Here is a 23,340-nt window from a genome sequence, read left to right as displayed (position 1 = left end):
AAGCTGGACCCAACTCTGATTAGAATCCACGGGTCACGGGTGCCGGCAAAGTCCTGGGATCAGCTGGAGCAGTAACGTTTGGGTCATCCGTGCGTTACTGGTCACAGTCTTTGTGGGCTGGGAGAGCAGCTTCAATGGTGTGTCAGAAGCAAAAATTGTTCAGCCAGAATCGGATGAGTTTTCTGGTGTTAAGCAGTCGAGCGAGTTTACTTGATAAAAACAAACATGACGCCAGACAGACAAAAACACGACTAAAGCAAACATCAAACGAAAACGAAGAGCAAACAAAAAAAAAACCAAGAAAAAAAACGAGACGAAAAAACAAGAGCAGGAAAAGAGAAGAGCGGAAAAAAGACAAAAGAGATAAGAAAAAAAAGACAAAAGAGTAAGAGAGAAAAAAAACGAAGAAGAAGTAAGAGAGCGAGTTCCGGGAAGACCCGCAGTTAAATTTGCCGGTGCTCTGGGGCGGACTTTAGGTTATCCAATCAGAGCGCAGGGGTCAGGACATGGGGTCTGAAGGTTTGGTCAAAATACTAAGTTCTTGGGGAATTGTACTTAACATTTTTCCAACCTCAAAACATGTCTATAAAATCCATTTATAGATGAGAAGAAGTATGAATGATCCTTATAAACATGAACCTTAAAACAGTTTTGCTGCTGTCAAAAGGGGAAAAGGTTTGTTAACAGGTACAAGACATTTCAGTACACTTCAACGATGATTTTCACTTTCCACGGACCTGGTGGGTTAAGGAATCATTTCCACACAAGTTCTTACTTTGAGTCAGAGTCGTTAATAACAAGAGCATATAATGTTAATCACGGTGTATTTAATCATGCATATCTCAACCTGTTCGAGGGTGTCTGCTAGATGGCGCCATTGCTCCATCCAAGGAATCACAGAAATGAACTAACACGCTAACTTCTGTGGATTTCACATCTGAAAAACAGTTAAAGTCTTGGATTAATTTAGAAAGGAAGAAGAGTCCATTTATCCAGGTGTGCTGAGGATACATCCAGTATTTTATACAGTTTAGAATTCAGAGCTTAAAGGTTCTGCTCTGGAATTTGGTCTTTGTGTGCTGCGGATATAAAAGGGACCTCCTGGGGTGATGGACAACAGGCTCTTACCAGGGTCCAACTTCAAAAGGGTGCCACAGTCTGTCTGTGTAGACATTTCCTACCAGGAACAAGATAAAACCAGCAGGGTTCCTGGTTTAAAGTGGAGGTCTGTCTACCCAGATTGAGATGGATCTGATTTTTAGGGCTTTCATTGAGCTCTGTTTTGGAGATGTGTGGATGGACTTCCTTTTGAAGTAGAAAGTCCTGAGTCCTTATCAGATTCGGGGGTTAATTCGGCCTTGGGAGGTTGCTACACATCTCCACAGCTTATAATTTAATTTGAATTACACACTGTACTAACTGTACAATTTCTGAAGACAGACATTGAACAGACATTAGCTTTCTGTGTAGATAGTCCACTCCACACCACATCTGCACAGCTGAGGCTGACCACTCCAATGGTATACAGCTCTGTGTTTGCAACAACTGGTAAACCATCATGGTACACAATGATTGGTGCTGGATTTGAACCCTTGCCTTGTATACCAATGCGTACATGTGTACCGGTGCAGAAAGTGGACCAATCGCTGAGCTGCACTTTGTTTTTTTCCAATCACAGGAACAGATTTTAAAAATTGACAAAAACTTGAATAACTTGAAAAGTTTAAATGTTGCAAAGACAAAAAATTATTTAACCTTATTTGTGAAATGTAATTCCACATGATCTTTCAATATTTTGCCGTTCATTGCTAAACAAAATAGTTGCTGGTTTTCTCTTGACTATGGTTGACTCTTTTTTTTTACATTTATTTTATCAATATAGAGATACAGTTGTACAAAGTCTGAAAATAAAGTATTGTATCAAAATTGTACAAATCAAAAGTGAACAATGGAACATGTACAAAAACAGAAAGAAAAAAAGACCCACATAAAACACTAAAACTCGCAAAAGTAAATCATCACTCATGAACTGGCAGTGTAGGGAGCAGCAAGCAAATCGACCATAAGGTCACAAGACAAGCAGCCCTACCACACAAGCCAACTGCCACCCCATATGCAACTACTTCATGATGCCATAAAAGAAACAACCAGCCACTGCTTACTATTACTGTTTATTTTATTTAGGCCAATATTTATTTTTAAGCACAAAAGGGGAGTCAAAAACACACAAGATAAGCACAGAAAAAAACAGACATTTTAATTCTCCTCAGAGAGGCTTAAGTGGCAGCTTTGGGGCCCCTTGGTTACTTGGGGGCGCTAGGCATTCACCTAGTTGCCAATCGCAAGAAACAGCTCTGATCAGAGATACAGAGATAGAAATTAACACATAGGTCTACATTTTGGAAAAAACAAATAGTCCCAAGTGTGACAATTTTATATTAGGGATAATATGAGACAGTTTAACTCTTTCATAAAACATGAAATATAAAATTATCCCATAATCAGCATTATTACATTTTACATAGATTTAGATTTTCTGTGGTTAAAAAAAAAAAAAAAAAAGTATATATTTTTTTTAAAACATGGGTTGTGGAAAAAAAGTTGTGTGTGATAACCATAACCAAAATGCAATTAATTCTGTTTGGATATTTTTCTTTTATGCCATGAAAAAAAAGAAAAAGAAAAACATGACATAACAGGGCTAGCACATAGCTGGACGAGGTGAAAAAGAGAGAACACACAAAAAGTCAAAAGCCTGACATGTGGATTTTGTAATGACATGAAGATTCTCAAAGTCTACATAAACATATAAAACAGAGAAAAATACTTAATCTGGAGCAAAATCTCGGTAGTCACACCAAGAATAGAAAGTATTGGTGTGATTCTTGGAGGTCTGATCCAGTACTAGAGTGTGCTTCAGATGAAAAGGATGGCCTGGTACTAGAAAAAGGCTCTGATGACCTTATAGTGTATGGTATAATATTTGTGCCTACATTTTCAGCACTTTCATCATCCGATCAGTGAAAATTTAACAAATACCTGAACATTTTTTTGCATCTTTTTATTACACAATAAAAAAGCAGAAATATGCAATCATGTATCAATGTTGAGGAAATGAAATGGGGGCTGAGCATGTTCAGCCCCCCTCAAAATGCAATTCATTTAGGGAAAGAATAATAATAAGTACAATGGTTTCTTCTCTTCAGCGATTGGGTCTAAAGATATCAAGGTTAGTGCAGAAGAAAAAGGAATAAACTCACAATGCTTCATAAAAAATTTGCAGTTTAAGTCAGGAGTTTACAGCTGGAATGTTGGAACACCAGGTGAAGGTTCTGATATTTAAAGTAAAAAAAACAACAAAAAAAAGAACAACTTTTTAATAACATATTAAAGGTGGTGCAGAAGTCTCAGATAATTCTGTAGGTATCATCTTCCTCCAAGTCTGTAAATAGTAATCCCTCAATAGGACCCATGATCAATGGTATTGATCAGCCAATCCAACCTTCAGGTCCATGTCCATCCAGCACATAAAACCTGCCCCTATACGGATCTGCCAAGACATTCCTGATCCCGGGTGATGTGAAAATTCCTCCACTTTTAAACCCGCAGCTCAAAATCAGCTGATTAATTAGCATACTATTATACATTTATCCGTAATGAGGCAGGATGTAGTTTCACTTAGTATGTCTGATCCCACCACAGACATACCAAGATAGACTGAACATAGCCAGTTCATCAGGGACCACTAGGTTCACCTGTTTAGTTCACCTCCACTGATTAAGAGTTGAAGATTTTAACCATGGAATTTATTTTCAAACTTATTACACCAGAGCCCTCAATACTACTCAGAGTTGCAACATATTGACTTTGCTGTAATACCGGTCACGTGGGTCATGGAGGCTTCAATCGTTCCAAACAAACCCCAGCTGTTGGATTCTACTACAGAATAAACAGTAGTGATCAGATTACTGAAAGTGATAAAAATATTTGTCAATTAACACATTATGTTCATGTTGATTTCAGTGACATGTTTGTGGATAGATGACTAAGTGTAACCAGCAGAATAATTTTATACAGTTTTGGAGGGGAATATTTGGATCAGCTATCAAACATTTATTAAAGATTAGACATGATGGTCATTATTATATCAGTCTCTATATTTCTTACTGCTATAAGACGTTACCCTTGTAGTTAAATCGTGACATTTTAAGGACTTCTTTTATTTAACTAGCAATGTCTTTCATGTGGTAGCATGTAATATATGTTAGCATGAAATGTATGCAGTATGGACAGTACTTTTTGTTAAAGGCACGATGCATCCAATATCAAAGATCCCCTTCAAACAGAACTCTGTTCATGCGGAGACTGATGGGATTAACTATAAAAGGAAATGTCTGTCACGTAGAAACAACTTGGCTTAACTAAAAACCCACTGTACCTGCAGCTGGTGGAACTGGCACCGACAGGCACCAGAAAATAAGTTAAATCTTTTGAAAAACAACCTTTAATGACTTTGACAACAACAAATGCCATAAAGTAATAAGTTAGTTTTCAGTATTCACAATAATAATAAAACTTGACAAACTGAAGTGTTTCTGCCTGCTGCTCCTGAAGAAAGAATAAAAATGACAGTAACAGTAGAAACTAGCTACAGAACACTTGTAAGTGTAGAACATGAGCTCATATCAATGAGTGTTACCGACCACACATACCAACAAGTTTGTGTGAAAAAGTAATGCAGGAATAAAGAGGGAGAAAAGAGTGTTAGTGAATGAATACATAAATGCACAGGGAACTGCTGAAATATAACTATTGAATTTAGGTGATTACTAATCGGTTATTGGTGCAGGAAACAAAAACAAAAAACACTGAAAGCAAAGGGACAAGGAAGTTTTAATATTTAAACTGGTAGGCTCTAAGAGTCACTGATTTTTTTTTTCTTATTACATGCTATATTATGCTTTATAGAACATTTCAGTCATGATGAACTGTGCAGCATTTGGATGCTCTCAATGAGAGGGACTTCATAATATATGCATTTCCGAGGGACCCAGGATTGAGGAAAAGGTGCTCCAGGAAGGATTATAGCTGCACAAATTAAAACAATAACAAACGTGTTAAAATCAGTTACAAAACCTAAATGAGAATTCATTAAAAGCATTACAGCTGAGCTTTGTCCTGTTTCTGCACATTCTGCACTGACAGGCACAAAAAAACAAGTTAAATCTAAATTATAAAACTGTTCACCTTAAATGCAATCTAGGACCCCAAAATATCAGCTCCGGCACCAGATTAAACATCGCAACCAGTAATATCAGAACACGATGATGAGAAGTTTAGCCCGGTACTCTAACCTCAAATTCTATAACTCTATGAATAACAATGCACTTGACCACACTTACTGAAACAAGCTGGGAAACCATGCAAACAACTATATAAAGTATATAATTCATATGTAGAGCTATAATTTACAAAAGCAAAATACATTTAAACAAAAATTAATGCATGACATCTTCTGGAGCATACATGTTTTTTTGTGATTTATAAAGATTCATATTGCATTGACTTACCTCTGAAAAAGAACGGATTTCACTGGCGATGACCACAGTCTGTTTGGAACGATTGGAGGTATACAGTAACTCGGAAGTATGCTGCCATTTTTTGTACACAAAAGTCAATGGAATTGTCATGTCAGAGTAATATCGAAGGCTCTGAATTGGCCTATAGCAGATCATGTTTATGATGTCACAGCTGAGGTGGGCCATGTTGTACAGAGAAGAATCTGATGGAATGATGAGTCAGGAATGAAGATGTAATCTACCCATGGGGTTGGAGTTCATGTGCCCCATCTACCACGGCTTCTAGCCACACACCCAACCTCGACCACTGCCTCAGACTCCATACCTGATCTCTACCACTGCCTCAATTTCCCACCTCGACAACAGCCTTTGACTCCACGTCTCACCTCTACAATGGCCTGATTCCATGTTAGATATCTGCCAGACACCATGCCCCACCTGTCACTGTTTGATGCCATATCAAACCTCTAACACCACCTTCAACTCAACGTTCAACCAGTATGACCATGTTTAATCTACCCCACCAAACCCTGAGGTATCAGTTAAGACTATTTTTTTTAAAACACACTGAAATAAATTAGTCTGATTAAAAAGAAACCAATTCCCCTATTACACTGTTGGGATCTCCATTAGTCAAACTATAATGCAGACTTTACAGACTAGGTCAAATGCCATTACACCATGACCCCCTCAGAGGTCTGAGACCCATGTTTCAGTTTGTTCTTTGTCTCCTCTCTTCTATTAACAGATTTTCAGCTTTTAGATGAAGCTGCTGATAAACCAGTTAAACTAAACACAATGAAGGGGAACAGAGGGATACAGTAGGAGAGTCTGGTGACTTGGACTCTCATGTTGCTCCAAGAAGTCCAAGCTTTGTTCTACTTATTGTACTATTTGTCCTTCTTGGATTCAGCCTTCGTCTCTGGGACCTCAGCTCCTGGCTGCTCTGGCTCCTCCTCCTCAGGGACTGGGGGAAACAGGGACTGACTGAGTTTGTCTCCTTTGGTCTTGTTGAGGTTCTTAGATTTCTGGTACAGCTCGTTCAGATTGAACTCTCGAATGATGTTTTCCTAGTGGATACAAAAAACAAAAAACAAAAACATGATTAAGTTTACACCTGGACTATGACACCATATGACTTAGTTTCTCTACTCTGTACCACCAGGATGAAATACTTACAATATGAAACAAAACATTGGATGTCATTGACAATGTGTGCCACATCCGTTGGTGGGAGCTAGAATTATGCATGATGCATCTGTGAGAAGGAAGAGTATGAGGAAGAAGGAAGCTTTGGCTTGCATTATTTGTTTGGGCACGTGATAGTTATGCAGCACAGCACTGTAGGGTGTTAAAAGAACATACTTGAAAAGCTGTATAATATTTGCAAGTGGAAATAAACTCAGGATGATGCTGCACCAGTCACCCAATATCAACCATTTAATGTGTCATCCATCCAAAGTAGGGCAGGGCGATATATCGAATATACTCGATATATCATAGCTAGTCCTCTGTGCGAATATAGAAAATGCCTATATTCGTCATATTCGAGTATCCTGTTGTCACGCAGTTGTTTTTAGCTGTGGGCGGGGTTTTCTCCCTCCTCCTCAACTCTGCACCGCTTTGCACAGAGAGTTAAAGCAAGCGCACCTAGTTATGTACATAACGTGAGCTACATGCTACGTCATGAGAGGCAGCGTGGAGTCACTTTCTCGCTAAATTTGGCGACTTTTTGTGAAAAGCGACTGGCGACTTCTTGTGAAAAGCGACTAGCGACAAATCTAGCGACTTTTACTGGAGTTATTGGAGACTTTCCTGGCGTTTTGGCGACTGACTTTAAAGCGCATATTGTAAAGTTATTGTCAGAAGGAGAGTCTCTCCCCGTCCTAAAGCACTCAGTCGCTCCGGCTGCAGCTGCAGCCAGTCAGAGGAGCAGAGAGGACACCTGCACGACTCCACCTACAGTCACAATGAACAGCCAAATCTGCCACTGATCCCCCTCTGGATTACAGAGTGGGATGTAAATTGCAAAGTTTTTCACGTCACGCAAAAATAATTCATTATATTTGATTACATTCACAACCTCTGTCACTTACTCACATCATCCACTGTGTGTGACACAAGCATATTTATCTAGCTCGTCATGTCTCTAGAAAGTACAGAAAGCAGTGGGAATCAAACCCTGAATTAAAAACCTGCTGAAGCCGTTTATTGGAGACGATACGAGGACATTCTGCCTGTGTTATAAGACTGATTTCTACACTAAACTCTGCGATTTAAAAAAAACATACACAACTCAAAAACGTATCCATAAAGCAAAGCCTTATAATAGTTCATCATTTGAAAAGTCACCCCCTAGAGCACCTATTTTCATACGTTGCATTTATTACATCATGCAAAGTCACTTTATTTTGTTTTAAAATGACATGTTTGTGCCACTGCTTTAACTGTTCAATAAATGCAGTTTTGATCAGTTTGCTTCGTTACAATTTCATCTTTTTGGCATGAATGTTTAAAATCAGCATATCTTAATGCAGTATGAACAATTATGTTTTAATGGAGACACAAAATCATGTTACTAATGTGATTGTATGCACCAAAGCATTCATTCAAGGCTGAGGTAAATATCGAGATATATATCGTATATCGTGATATGACATAAAAATATCGGGATAATACTAAAAGCTCATATCGCCCAGCCCTAACCCAAAGGTACACAAAGCTTACCTCCTAAAACCCGCTTCTTTACAGGGCTGCAGGGTTTCAGAGAACCTCGACAAAGTCTAAAACTCAGGATCAACAATCTGCTGAATGAAGTCAGAAGAATTACATATTTCTCCTGAGAAACACCAGGAGCACAAATCTCAGAGGAGATGCTGGTTTTTACAAAACAATCAACAGCATAAACAAATTTCCTGGAGGAATTGGGTCACATTCATCAGTCTCATGAAAAAGATAAAGAAAACCATCTGAAATCAAATAATTTTTTTCTTCCACAGTTCAATCTATTTAACCTTTAAAACTCCAAATTTTCACTTTTTATGCACCATGAGTTGGTTTTGATGTAAAAGTCAATTTAGGTATGGAAGTTTTTAATAACAGAAAAACTGCACTGTAGAAAAAGTCCTAGAAAATTTTTAAAATATTTAAAAGTCAGTGGGATCAAATTACGCATTCAAGATTCCACATCAGACAACAAGGCCTCCTGCAGACCGACAGGGGAAACTGGGATGCTGAACGGAAGATGACTGAATATGTTCTGTTTGTCATTACATAAAATGATTACAACAAGCTTTTTTATATTTGTGTTTTCTAGAAAATGTGTTTCTTGTCATGAGTCAAACAATTTTGTTATGGTTTTATAAAGAGTAATAGATAACTGGGTTATTCATTAAAATATTCAGAAACCAACTTTTTCAGACCAGCAAATGAAGTTAGTTTTTTTCTGCCTTTCATTACCTAAAAAAACTCTCCCATATCACACCTCTTTACTAAAATCCCTGTGAATTTTTTGTGCTTTGCTTCAGCTCAATGAAGCATTGCACAGGTACTGACCACATAGTGAGTTGTGGTTTTCTGGGTGTTTTTAAATCGACAGTAGCAATTTCTAAAGCTTTTATATATAATGACATGCAAAAAATATTTAGGTGAGGAAAAAAATTCTAATGTTCCAATTACTTTAAGATTAGTAGGATCTGTGGTGATGATTTCACATCAGATAAAATCCCACAGTTGTTAGCTCTAATTTAATACCAAGATGGTTTAGGGAGAATTTAGAATCACAGAGAAGTATGTAATTCTATTTGTGCATGCCATAACAGAGACAAAATTTTCAAAAGACCCTTGGAGTGCAAGAGGTTAAGGTACTGTAACTTTTCCATTTACATATATTAAAAATTGTCATTGTTACTTGAAACTAGAAACCAGAACACTGTTTAGATTTACACTGGATGAAAACGTCTTTTTTTTTCTTCTTTTTTTTCATATTATTAAAGTAAAACTGCATTTGTATTTGGTGTCATGATGGAGGACCAGTTAACCTTACGCAGTTAACCTTACGGTCCATGTTGCATTGGTTGCCAATGCTTGCTCATTTGCTTTTTACAACATCAATAGAATCAGACCATATCTGACAGAACACATTACACACCTTTTAGTTTAGCCTCTGGTCATTTCACGTTTCGAATACTGAAATTCCTTTGTTTCCATCATGCAGAGGTTTGCATTATGCGGAGACAAGGTTTCTACCATGTAAACATGTTACCATTATCTAGACAATGTTTTCAGACCTATAAGCCTGCTTAATAATGACTACAAAATTTTTGCAAAAATGTTAGCTAAACGGTTAAAGGTAGTTGTTAAAAATTTAATTCATGTTGATACATGAACCATGCTTCTTTCTGACAACATGCAAAGACTTTTTCAAATCATGCACAGAGCAGGTTTTCTTCAGCATCCAGTAATAGGCATATCACTTGATGCTGAGAAAGCTTTTGACCGAATCGAGTGGACATTTTTTTACCATTAACAATCACGATTTTAAACTAAATATGTATGTATTGTATACCGAGAGTTTTAGAAATTATTAATTTATTTGGTAACTTTTCAGATTATAAAATAAATTGGACTAAAAGTGAAGCCATTTCTCTGAACATATGGACACATCTTACTGATCTCAGATCTGCTCCCTTTGTCTAGGGACCAGAAGGCATGAGATATTTGGGAGTTAAAATTAGAGTACCTGTTATCAAAATATTTGAATTAAATGCTAAACTTTAGTATATGAATATTATATTATATATATGAAGGAAGGAAGACCTAAAAAGATGGTCTGTTTTACCTCTATCCTTATGGGGTCGGGAGAGATACTGAAGGTAAATCTCCTTCCAAGATTGAAATTTTAGTGTCCTCTATCCCACTGTTTATTCAGACGTCTTGGTTTGATCATATCAATAGAATGTTCTCTTCATTTTTATGGAAAAATAAAAAACCTAGAATTAGTTGGAAAAAAAGATCCCTACAAAGAGATAGAGAAGGTTTAGGAATTCCAGATGTTTATTTATATTATCTTGCTTTTAATGCCAAATATTCTTCAATTTGGGGCAGAAGGGGAGTTGGGATTTGCTCAAGGAATTCTTGGTAAAGGAAAAAAAATAAATGTATCACTGTCTTCACTCTGGTACACTCCCACTCCACCCAAAACATAGGCAATAATATTAAATTTTCTTGTGTCATAAGTAGAGAAATTCATAAAAGAACAGCTATTGCAAAATAATTTCTTTCATTCTCCCCATTATGGAGTAATAATGTCTTTAAAGTTGCAGGGACACCACTAAATAGTACAGTGTGGTGTAAACAAAATATCACGGAGAAATCCTCCCTTTTGAAGAACATGGGAAAAGGCATAATTTAAGCATGAATGACGTTTTACAGTATTTTCAGTTACAGTCAGTAGTCTCCAAACTTTCCAAAAAATGCTTTGATTATAATTTTGAGATTGATAAAAAACTCATACTTCTATCCTCAAATGGAAGCGCAGTCTCAGGTTTCTATAAGCTATTGCTTCAGTCCTCTTTAAATCCAAACTTAAAAACAGTCACAATGGGAATATGAGTTAGGGGTCCAACTCACTTCCACAGAATACGAAAATATTTGGGGTGATATCAAAATAATCTCTAAGTCACCTAGCGAAAGAATAATACAGTTGAAAATTCTTCAAAGAGCATACATTACTCCCTCCAAACTGAAAAAAAGATATCCCCGAATATGTCAAATCTTTGTTGGCATAAATGTGGACAAGTAGGTAATCTATTTCATACGTTGTGGCTCTGCCCAGCCGTCGATCTGTTTTGGACAGAAGTCTGTAGTTTAACCTCAGTGCTTATTAATATAGATATAACTCCGTGTCCGTCCTTATGTCTGTTAGGTCATAGGACCATAATGTTTAAAACAAGATTAGAAAAGAAAACTGTGGGCTGAGCATTTTTGGCTGCCAAAAGAATAATTTTATTAAACTGGAAAATTCACAAGCCAAAATGCTTCTCCATAGAAACATGGTTATCTGAATTTCTAAATCTTATAAGCATGGAAAGAAAAACGGAAATGCTAAATGATACTAAAATGAACTCAAACTATTTAGAAGCTGGTATGGGGACACATGGGATCACAAATGAGGGTTTAATGTCAAGTAAGTTGTTTTTTCATACAAGGGAGACAGTTTCCCATAGGACATAGAGGGAGTGTGTGTCCGGGCTTTTGACATGTAGTATATAAATTGATTAGTAGCTAATATGGAAGAGTTTTGCATGGGTAGGTACACATACATAAACGTGGGTATGTGTGTATATATTTTGTGTGCAAATATAAATGTAGTTGGTGTGTGAATATATAGCTATATGTATGTGTGCAGGTATTTGTATATTTAGGTATATGTAAGAATTATATGTATATATGTATGTAAGCAGGCATGGACATGCTTATCACCTGGCCTTCTGATATAGGCTTCTCAACTAAATATTTTAGTGTCAAATATGAGTTTTGTCATTATGTTTTCCATCGTGCAGACGCGATAACTGACAGACTGGGGTGGTGGGCCCCCTCTTCAAGAAGTGGGGCCAGAGGGTGTGCTCAAACAACAGGGGATCACACTCCTCAGCCTCCCTGGTAAGATCTATTCAGGGGTCCTGAAGAGGACGGTCCATCGTAGAGCAAAGCCCCAGATTCAGGATTTCATCCCAGTTGTGGAACGATGGACCTGCTCTATACCCTCTTAAAAGGTCCTGAATGGGGCATGGGCGTTTGCCCAACCAGTCAACATATGCTTTGTGGATTTGGAGAAGGCGTGTCCCCTGGAGACTCCTGAGAGTATGGGGCACCATACCCCCTTATACAGGTTGTCTGGTCCCTGTACAACTGGTGTCAGAGCTTGGTCCTCATTGCAGGCAGTAAGTCAGATTCTTTTCCAGTGACGGTTGGACTGCCAAGGCTACCTTTTATCATTGATTCTTGAACTTTTATGTACTGAATTTCTAGGTGGTTCAGGCTCGTGTTAGGAAGCCTGCCGGACCTCTCCCTGGTGAGGTCTTTAGTTAGGTCCCTGCAGGAGGAGACCCATGATAAGCTAGAGGGATTATATCTTTTGGCTGCCCTGGGAATGCCTAAGGTGAGCAGGAAAATTAAACGTGGCTGTGGAAAGGGAAGTCAGGTCTTCTCTGCTCTGCGGAGATTAGTTAAATTGCTTCTGATGCGGATAGAGCCAAAAGATATTGTTTCGTCACATCAGCATTAAGCAAGATTTTATTACTTTGTTTTATGTTAGACACAGAAGTTGGGGGTGGGGGTGGGGGTTCTTAGGTCAGCATGTGAAAGAATATGTTAGGAATGTTAGATGCTATGTTATGTACTTTGATTTGTGAAAACTTGTTTTACTTAATATGCAGGAACAGTTTTATCATGTGTAAAATATATCACTTTATAGCTGTGTCCGAATTCAGGGTCCACATATTTTGAAGTGTGCAGACTATGTAGGCTACAAAGTGTTCTATGTAGTCTGCCACTCCAAAGTTTGCTTACCCTTAGTGGAACAAGACAGCCTACCTAGTGTACAAGAATTACCCATAGTGCTCCAGTCCGCTGTTGCCTGGCAACTACATATGCCAAGTTTATCTAATTACTGATCCCATTCACAAAAACACAAATAAAATATTCTTTTTAAATTACAGAAAATTGCATCAGTCATTTATTTTCATTATCCTTTGTGACTAAATTACAACAAGTTTAGGAGGAGTCCCAGACAAATTCTCCTCGGGCTGACAGCTCATCCTTTCGAGTTGACGTTAGCTTCAGTGAAAAATAATCCTGGTTTGACGCATATAATTATATTCATTAGTGGTTATTGGACACAATGTTGCTGTTGTACCAGCTTGTCTGCTTGGACAAATATTTGTGTGTGTGTATACATAAAAAAAAAAGAAAACAGTGGTACCTACACTGGTGGTCTGCTGATCATTCTTTTAAATCATGTGTGCAATGAATTCTGGGAAAAAAGAAGTCATGAATGATGCATCGCTTGTAGCCTTTGTTTTAAGCTAATCTGGAGCCACACAAAGTGCAGATTTGAAGGGAGGACTCGAAGGAGCCTTTGACAGCCTTGGACAGCACTTGGCACAATGACGCATGCAGCAGATGAATCCACACATCGAAGTATGCAGACCCTGTATTCGCAATCTTGTTCTTTCAGTTCGTACAACATAGGGTAGGAACCTAGACTGACTGTTAAATCAAGAGCTTCGCCTTCTGGCTCATCTAACTTTTCATACAGACGCGGACAAAATTGCTGGTACCCTACCGTCACTGACAGAAAAACTCAAAATGGTCACAGAAATAACTTGAATCTCACAAAAGTAATAATAAATACAAATTCCAATAAATTTATGAAAGTCAGACATTGCTTTTCAACCATGCTTCCTCAGAATTATATAGAAAAATAAAAAACAAACTCATGAAACGGGACAGTACAAAAATGATGGTACCTCTAGAAAACAATGTTAACACAGGGACGTGTTATTCCAAGGTGTTTCTACAAATTAACATCACAGGTCTACAATCTTGTAATCAGTCAGTGGGCTTCAGGCAGTCACCGTGCTTTTTGGTGACATGGTGTGTACCACACTCATGGACCAGAGGAAGCAAAGGTAAGAGTTGTCTCAGAAGATTAGAAAGTAAATTGTAGACAAGTATGTTAAATAGTGATGGCAGAAACGGAACGTTCGTGAGATCGAATCATTTGGAACGATTGTTCCAATAAAAGTATTGATCTTTTGAAACGTTTGGAACACATCACCACAGTGACACCTAGTGGTCAAAAATATGATTTTAAATTATTGAACTGAATAAAATGGAACGTTTTGCTGTGTGTCCTGATGTGTTCGGTCTGTTAACTTCTTTTGTTAGTTTCTTGAGATGTCAGTATGGAAGTCTGGACTTCAACATAATTTCAGTGTATTTTTGGATGGGAGACTGTAATTGGGGTCAAGTTTCTTGACAAAATTCCTGAAACCGTCAATGTCCACAATTAAAAAGGGTTGTGGGTCAAATCAGGTCAGGTTGACAAGTGAATTGTCCAATTCCTTTAGTCTCCCTGTCAGAAAACAACAAAAATGAAGTGAGGAGGAATATTGCAAAAAACCTTTGCAATAAAAAAAAAAATCAAGAGACATCTCATGTATATGGCTGCCCTTGATAATCTGAATATTTTCATTATCATCATTAATGTGAATGCCCATAGGGTATCATCATCATTATTATTATTATTATATATTATTCCGCCAATTTTTGCCATGCTACTAGTCCTACATCGTTCAAGTCACTTCAATTATTCAGATCTTAAACTGTGCAGCTCCTTCAGGACATGTGTGCTCCGATTTGTTTTATTTAAAATCGATGTAGCTTTTGAGATATTTAGCATTTTATAAAAATTCAGCCTTGTGATTGGATGAAAGTCCTTCAAACCCAATCCAGATAAAAATTCAGCTCGGCGATTGGTCAGTTTTTGCATAATGAGCTGAAAACAGCTTTGACAGGGGTTTGGAGCTCTGCACCAGTTTGCAGTGTCCGGTTTGTCTTTGTCCTGGTCTTTTCTTGCAAAATCTTTGAAACGCTACTCCTCCTACACCATTTGTCTCACTTCAACCATTCAAGTATCAAATTCTTCAGCCCATTCAGGAGATATGGTCTACGGCTTTTGGTCTTTGTAACATTTAAACTTTTCAAGTTATTCAAGTTTTTGTCAATGTATTGAAATCTGTTCCTGTGATTGGACAAAACAGAAATCAGCTCAGTGATTGGTCCATTTTGTGCACAGGGACATAGGTACACATACAAGGAACTGGTTCAAATGCAGCATTTAACATAGAGCTCCATTGTTGTTTGTCGGCTGGTGCTTGTGTGGTGACATGCACTTCTGCAGACTGCTCAATATGCGCTATTGCTCTCAGCTGCACACTTTAAGGAGCAAAGGAATTTATTTGCAAATGTCACAGTTAAATATATAGGATTTGTTCCAAAAATGCTCCCTGCAATATCAACACTTTGATAAATCTTAAACAACTTTAAAAAAGTTTTTCACATTGAACAATAAAGCCTGTCACATCTTTACTGGAGTTAAGTTCAACCACGCACATATTTTTGCAATCCTGCTAATTAAACCCTGCTGGAAGTGGGAAAAAAAAAAAAAGACATCCCCATGCCAATTGGAAAAATTTCAACGCTTTTTCCCTAGCGGTAATCAAGAGTGGGTTAAATCAGTGTGCTTCAATGCTGGAGTTAATTTGTTCGAATGCCGATGTGGGCCAACAAGTAGTATAAATGTCACTTGTGATTTTTTTTCGATTTCTTATACTTGCGCTATTCCATTTCAATCATTCAGCATAGTTCAATAAATGGGCATTCACAATTGCTATTATTTCAATAATAGCCGGTTCTAGTTATTTTTTTTAATCATCATCAGTCTTTATATGGCCGTGCAGGACCTGGCAGGGGAAGAGGAAAAAAGAAGTTGAAGGGAGAAAAAGAGAGAAAGAAAGGCGTGTCTAAGCTGCTAAAGTCACAGTATTCGCAAAACAATATAAACTACTACAGTACTGCAATCCAACAAGATATAAGTAGAATACAAAAAAAAAAAAATTACAATACCAACCATTATCAAACACACCTGCACAGAATAATCAGCAACATTTAGTAGGAAGCAGAAGGGAAGATAAGTGGTTTGTGTGCATGCACGTGTGAGTGTTCAACCTGTGATCATGGAAGGATCAGCTCAGTGCTTTTAAAGGGAGCGCGACCAAGACCCGAGGCATAGGGGAGGAGCCCAAGGCCCCAAGGGCCCAGCAAGTCCACCAAACACAGAATCCAGGCAGGCGAGGTAGAGAGAGCTGCCATCCCCTGAGCCCAGAGCAGAGAAAGCCCCCAGGCAGGCGCCTCCCGGCGCGACGAGGCAGGGAATCCGAGTAGCATAGCGCAACGGCGAGCTGACCTGGCAGGCACCGGGTGCAGAGGCACGGGCCACATGGTTAGCCAGCATCCCACAGGTCCCAGGGCCACCCGTACTCCCCCGCAGAGCCCAGGCCAAGACCCAGCGGGCCCAGCCCGCCCAGCGCACCACCATTGTGGGCCGGCACTACCTTGATACCAGGGGTGGGAACCCCAAGGACAAAGACAAGTCTGTAGCCCCCCCCCCCCCCCCCCATCCCCCCTCCCACCCTCCGTCCCTCTCCCGCCCAAGCCCCCTCCCTCCCATCCTCGAACCTACCTCCCATCCCACCTCCTTCTCCCGCCCGATCCCCACTACCCTAAACCTTCCCATCCTCCCTCCTTCCCTCCCCCGACCCTGAGACGCCCCGCCTCACCAGGACGACCCCAGGGCAGAGGGGCAAGGCCCAGCCCACCAGGTGCCGCAGGAGGCAGCATCTCAGTTATCCCCCAATCCGTGACGACCCAGCGCCAGCACTCCAGGGGCCAGAATCCCCGGCTCCCACCCAGACATCCATCCAGGGCCAGGGCCCGGTGCCACCAGCCACGTCAAGACCGACGCTAACGGGAGGAGAGAGCGCCAGAGGGAGGATTCTTCCACCATGGACCCTATTCCTCCCCAACTCCCAACCATCCCTCTCCCTCCTGCCCCCCCACCAGCCCTCCCTCTCACGCCTGTTCACCCCTTCATCTGCTGCCAATCCTTCCCCCCAGCCCTCCCTCTCCCTCCCAAGCCCTACCACACCAATGCTCCCTCCTATCCCCCTCTCCCACTTACCCTCCCTTCCAACCCGCAACCAACCCCAACCCTCTACCCTCAATCATTATCCCCGAGGGAATACTCCAGGCAACCAAGGCCCCCCCCATCCCGGAGGAAGGCAGCCCCCAGACCCGGGGGGGCCAGCCCCCCACGCAGCCCGCACGACAGCAACCCGGCCACCCAGCACAGGCCAACCCCCAACCGCCCTGAATCCCCAGCCCACCCCCAAGGGACACCAGCCCCCGGGCCACCAGAGCTCCAAACTCTCCAATCCACCCCCCAGAGCCACCAAGGTCCCAGCCCCCGTCCCCACTCTCCCTGGAACCTTGCGGGGGTTCCAGGGAGAGTGTGCATTGGCCGATTCATTTTTGATGGAAGCAGAAGTGATCTTGAGACTTATGTGTTCCAACAGGAGATTTTGTAGTGATTAACACTTAGATTTCTTTTAGACTTAAAGTTTAATAGTATAGTTTTCTTTGCGATACATAGGGTCGCAAGGATCATGTGTGTGTTGTTGGGGTCCATGTTGATGTCACGAAGGTCTGGGACATGCATGAATGCTGCATCTAAGCCATGTTGATAAATCCTCACACACTTTATTCCATAATATTTGAATAGGTGCACAGAGCCATAAAGCATGTAAATAATAATCTACTGTGTTACTTGTGCACTGTGTCTAGATGTCTAGATCTCTGAGTGATTTAGACCCATCTTGAACATTCTTTGTCCTATGTAATGTGTTTTATGAAGAATTTTGAATTGTATAAGTTGTAGATTTGAACTGTCATATTAAAGGCATATATACATATTTGTGGCAGAGAAGGTTGACTGAGACTGATAGATAGGTCTGCCTCCCATTTTGAAGGAGTCATCACCCGGAAATTGCACTTTTTTGAGTTAAAACGTGCGTATCAGTGTTGGGCGGAAATGGTAACATCCCCGGAAGCCTTTCTGTTGAAGACGGCTGGGTTTTTCCGTCTAGGCGCTTTATTCGCAACAAAACTGTCCGCAAACGCATTTTTTTCTATTTGCATTAACCAGGCCCTTTTCCAGCCTAAATACACCTGCTGGACCTGCCTCAGTTGCTTTTGGCAACAAGCTGTGTGAAGACGTGTGAGCAGCGATCATGTCCACTGCTCGGTTGTCTGTTACCAAAACCAACATCAGAAGGTTTTTTTCTCTCCCTTCATCAGTGGACCAAAGTACCAGGGACCGATGGATTACATTATTTTTGCTGATATGCACCTGCATCTCTGCCGGCTGCGGCCTCTGTTTGTGAAAAACATTTAGCTAACATTTGGGAAAATACCAGGAGAAGATGGCATCAATCCAGTTTGAAAGAGGGACAATTGCAGCTTTAAGCGGCTCAGCATCAATGCAGTCGGTAAGTGTCACGACTGCTATACTGTTCTGCTTTGTTGTGACTGACCTGACTTAAGCTGATGACGATAAGGCTAATGCTAACGGAACGAGCCAGAAAGTTTAACGTCCTGCGGCGTACAAATGAGGTTTTTATTTTCTTATATCTATCCTATGCTCTGCCACGTAAATGTTTGTAAATGACTTCTCTATTCATTATTTTTCATGCCTGCTACCACACAGTAAGTACAGTATTTATGATGGATGTAGCTTTGCTGTCCCCACCATGACATGGCAGCTGTAATAATCAATGATCATTTAACCATTATGTAGTCTGATATTGGCACTTGTTGGATATCGGTGGGGAGGATATTTTATTTCCATCCTCATATTTATTCACCGAACCAGAATGCAAACTTTTTAGTTATGACATCTTCAGTCATGTTTGTAAAACGGGAGCTGTGCAGAATTAATATCTGTAGCCTCTGTGGAGATATGGAGGTCTGACTCCTGGTGTGATGAATCTGAAAGATGTTTTTTTTTTATTTACATGCAGTGAAGACACAGAGGTTAGGGAAAATTGTGTCTAACTGTGTGAAATAAAGAGTGTATTTTTAATATTTTGTGTTAATATTTCAGTGTGTGAAAACCTGATTTTATTTAATCAGCTTTTTAAAAATAAAAGTATGAAAAGCACTTTGTGTTGCCTTTGGCATGAAAATGCTTTATAAAGTTTGATTTGATCTATTTGTATTACAATATTTGATTACTCTAAAACTGCAGCTATTTACACCTACAATCTATTTATGTGATGATCTGATATTTTTATAACTTGTATTTGCAGATTTTAGTCCAGCACATCTCATGCCATGCACAGTGGTCTACTGATATCTAAAAGTTGGTGTTGGAGCAGACTGACCCTAAAACGCAGGCAACAACTGGAACACAGCTGTCATCAAGGACTTTCCACCCTATCTTCAGAAATACAGGTTTGTTGTTTATTTGATTAATTTTACATACAGAAAATGATAACACATCAAACACTGTTTGACCATTGTTTACAATTGATCTAATTTTTGTTTAGAAGAATGTCAGGGATGTTCCAGATAGGTGTGAGTTTGCATGTGATTATTGAGGAAGTGTTTTTATTTTTAAGAAATTCCCACCAAGCTGTCAGAGAGGTGCTGATGTTGACGCTTTTGAAGCACTTTTTTTACATTAAAGCTGAAGAATGGAAGATTGGAGATTTCCAAAATGTCACAGAATGTTTGTTCCAAGTCTGTCCATGGTTTATCGAATGGACTAGGTTTAAGCCATTTTAAGATATACTGCAGCCTATTTGCTAAGAAATAATGTTGAAAGTTACAGAAGTCTAAACCTCCCGTCTTTAGGTTTTTGTTAAGTTTTTAAACTAATCCGCGGTGGTTTCATCTTCCAGAGAAATTGGGATGTGTATGATTCTAGTGATTTGAACCAGGTGGAGGGAGGTTTCATAGGAATCATGGAGAACAGGTAGTTGATTTTGGGTAGAACCATCATTTTTATCGTAGCAACTCTCCGCATAAGTGAAATCGGAAGCGACTTCTAGCGAGTGAGATCATCTTCTATCATCTTAAGAAGGTTAGTGTAATTACATATTAATTCTGAGAGCCTGGAGGGAATATTTATGCTAAGTATCTAATATTACCTGAGTAAGTTGGTGTTGGATGGATTTTGAAACCTGCAGTTAATGGGTAGAACTGTGCTCTAAGAACAATTAATAGAGTAGTCAGATAGTGATGGGAATTTACTAATTAGTGAGATTGTTTCAGATTATGATGTTTGTGAGTTCTGGAGGAATAGTAAAATATCATTAGCATAAAGGCTTATTTTATGAATTATATTTTTAGACTGGAGGCCCTTATAATTTGATTCTGTCTAATTGCAGCAGCTAGTGGTTCAATAAATACCACAAAAAGTGAAGGACAGAGTGGACAACCTTGGTCCATTTAGATTGTTAATGTCCAGTTTAAACTGTCTGTCCAGTGAGTAGTTGAAAATGTTTTTGTCGACATATTTTCATGTTTTACTTTAACTTAAAACAAATCAAAAGTAAGAAAACTACAAAAACAAACAACAAAACGAAATAAAAGCCGCAAGTGGCATCCATCGGGTCCTCGCCTCATGCCGAACCCTCCACCCGAACGTGTCACGTAGCTTTTGGATGTGTTTAAAGTCAATGGCATGAATCTTAAACTAATTTGTTTAAAAAAAAAAACAGTGCACATACAGTGCTCTATGGGCGTAACCGCCAAGATGGCGGACACCCCATTGCTATGGTAACAGGTGCTTAATTGACTTTTTTGCTCGTCTTGGCGTGGTAGACATGTGTACCGAATTTCGTTACCCTACGTTAAAGTAGATAATCGGGACCCACGGGACCCCCCCAAAAAGTGACACCCCCCACCCCCCCACAATACATGTTACAATGATTTAAGGACTTACCAAATATGCATTCTTGGAATTTTCGTGCAGATCGGATTTTTTTATGCAAAGATATGAGTAAACCGTGTTTGATGGTGAGAAGGCTTTCTTCCATGGGTTGCCACGGTAACACGCTTTCTCCTACTGGAAAGATTTCTCTAACTTTTGGTCCCCATCTTGTCACTAAGCTTCCTGCTCAGTATGGAGTCAATTGCATGAAAACCCTCAGACTAGCTCGTTCAAATGCTAGAAACCTGAAAGTGATAAAAACGGCATAAACGCCAAGATGGCGGACACCCCGTTGCCATGGTAACAGGTCCTTGATTGAGTTTTTTTGCTTGTCTAGGGTTGATACACGTGTGTCAAATTTCGTAGCGCTAGCTCAAAGTAAACGTTCGGGCCCCTATGGCCCCCCTCCAAAATGTGTGCATGCGGACCATGGAATATCGCTATTTTCGCCGGGCTTGAGGTGTGTGCATAGTTTAGAAACTTTTCACGGGGGCTAAGGGGGTCAAAATTGAGCGAGCTGTGCTTAGAAGAATAACAACAACAATAGGGCCCTGCCATACTTCGTATGGCTCGGACCCTAATAATTATTTTTGGGTCACTTTGCTGGTCCAAAGTAAAGAAAGTAGCTATTGACTCTTCTAAAAGTCACTAGAAGTAGCTGAATGACGTCATTGCCTAATTTGCACAATTGCTCATATGCGTGTAATGTAATGGATGTTGTAGGAGAGAGGAATAATGTGGGAGAAACAAAAGATGAGTTAAAACCACTCCAAATATGTTTAATACTACGAATAACCCTGTGACTACAGTTGCACATATTATTCAGAAATCTAAGATACTTGGGACTGTAGCCAACCTCCCTGGACATGGCCACAGGAGGAATTTGATGACAAATCAAACAGATGGATCATACAAATAGTAACAAGATCACAGAAAAACTTCAAGCTCAGAGAACATCAGTGTCAGATTGCACCCTTCGTTGTTGTTTGAGCTAAAGTGGACTTGATGAGAGACGACCAAAGAGGACACCATTGTTGAAGACAAATTATAAAAAAGCCAGCTTGGAATTAGCCAAACTAAATATTGACTAGCCAAAAATGTCCTATGGACTGATGAGACAAAAATTGAACTTTTTGCTAAGCCGCATCAGCTCTACGTTTACAGATGGTAAAATGAAGCATATCAAGATAATAACACTGTCCCTACTGTGAAACATGAAGGAGGATCTGTTATATTCTGGGGCTGCTTTGCTGCATCTGGCACAGGTTGTCCTTAAATCTGTGCAGGGTACAATGAAATCTCAAGAAAATCAAGGGATGAAATGTGCTGGCCAATGTCAGAAAGCTTGGTCTCGGTTGCTGGTCATGGGTCTTGCAACATGACAATGGTCCAAAACATACAGCTAAAAACATCCAAGAATGGCTAAGAGGAACCCATTGAGACTATTCTAATGTGGACTTCTATCAAATCAAAGATACTTTATTCATCCCCTAGGGGAAATTCAGAGTTCAAGCCAGCTCGTCCAAGGTCAAACATACAGACATGTAACATTCATGACAAAAGAGCAATACAGAACCGAGTGTAAGCTTAGGCCATGCAGCTACTATACCAGCGCTGCCTTACAATAGATAAGAACAGATATACAATAGGATCATAGGGGGTCGAGGGCAAAAAAGGTCATGTAACTCCGGGCCGCGCCAGGAAGACACAGTCCAAAAATACAGAGAAAAAAAAAGCCCTGACCTAAATCCTACTGAGCATCTTTGGAAGGAACTGAATTATGCCATCTGGAAAAGGTACCCTTAAAACCTGAGACAACTGGAGCAGTTTGCTCATGAGTGGGTCAAAATACCTGCTGAGTGGTGCAGAAGTCTCAGTGACAGTAACAGGAAATGTTTGATTGCAGTGACTGCCTCAAAAAGGTTGTGCAATAAAATATTTAGTTATGAGTACTATCATTTTTGTCCAGGCCTGTTTAATGACTATTTTTTTTAAAATATAATTCTGTTGAGGTATGGTAAAAAAGCAATGTCTGACCTTCATTGGTTAAATTTAATAGAATTTTGTATGTATTACTTTTGTGAGATTCAAGTTATTTCTGTAACCATTTTGAGTTTTTCTGTCACTGACCCAAGGGTATCA

General features: G+C 39.7%; 1 protein-coding gene across 1 annotated transcript in view; it reads right to left on the bottom strand.

The window, feature by feature from the left end:
- Positions 1 to 2,189: 2,189 nt before the first annotated feature.
- The window catches only part of tmx2b (thioredoxin-related transmembrane protein 2b), a gene marked incomplete at its 5' end in the record, with an annotated part of 34,496 nt that continues 13,345 nt past the window's right edge, over positions 2,190 to 23,340 (bottom strand). The window contains one exon of the mRNA XM_079264789.1: positions 2,190 to 6,649. Coding sequence (XP_079120915.1) covers positions 6,470 to 6,649 — 180 coding nt within the window. The 3' untranslated portion in view covers positions 2,190 to 6,469. The remainder of the gene's footprint in view (positions 6,650 to 23,340) is intronic.

This window comes from Telmatherina bonti, assembly GCF_933228915.1.
Source record: "Telmatherina bonti genome assembly, chromosome: 3".
NCBI classification, from domain to species: Eukaryota; Metazoa; Chordata; class Actinopteri; order Atheriniformes; family Telmatherinidae; genus Telmatherina; species Telmatherina bonti.
The sequence above is the reverse complement of the archived record's forward strand: the minus strand, read 5'-3'. Positions and strand labels throughout refer to the sequence as shown.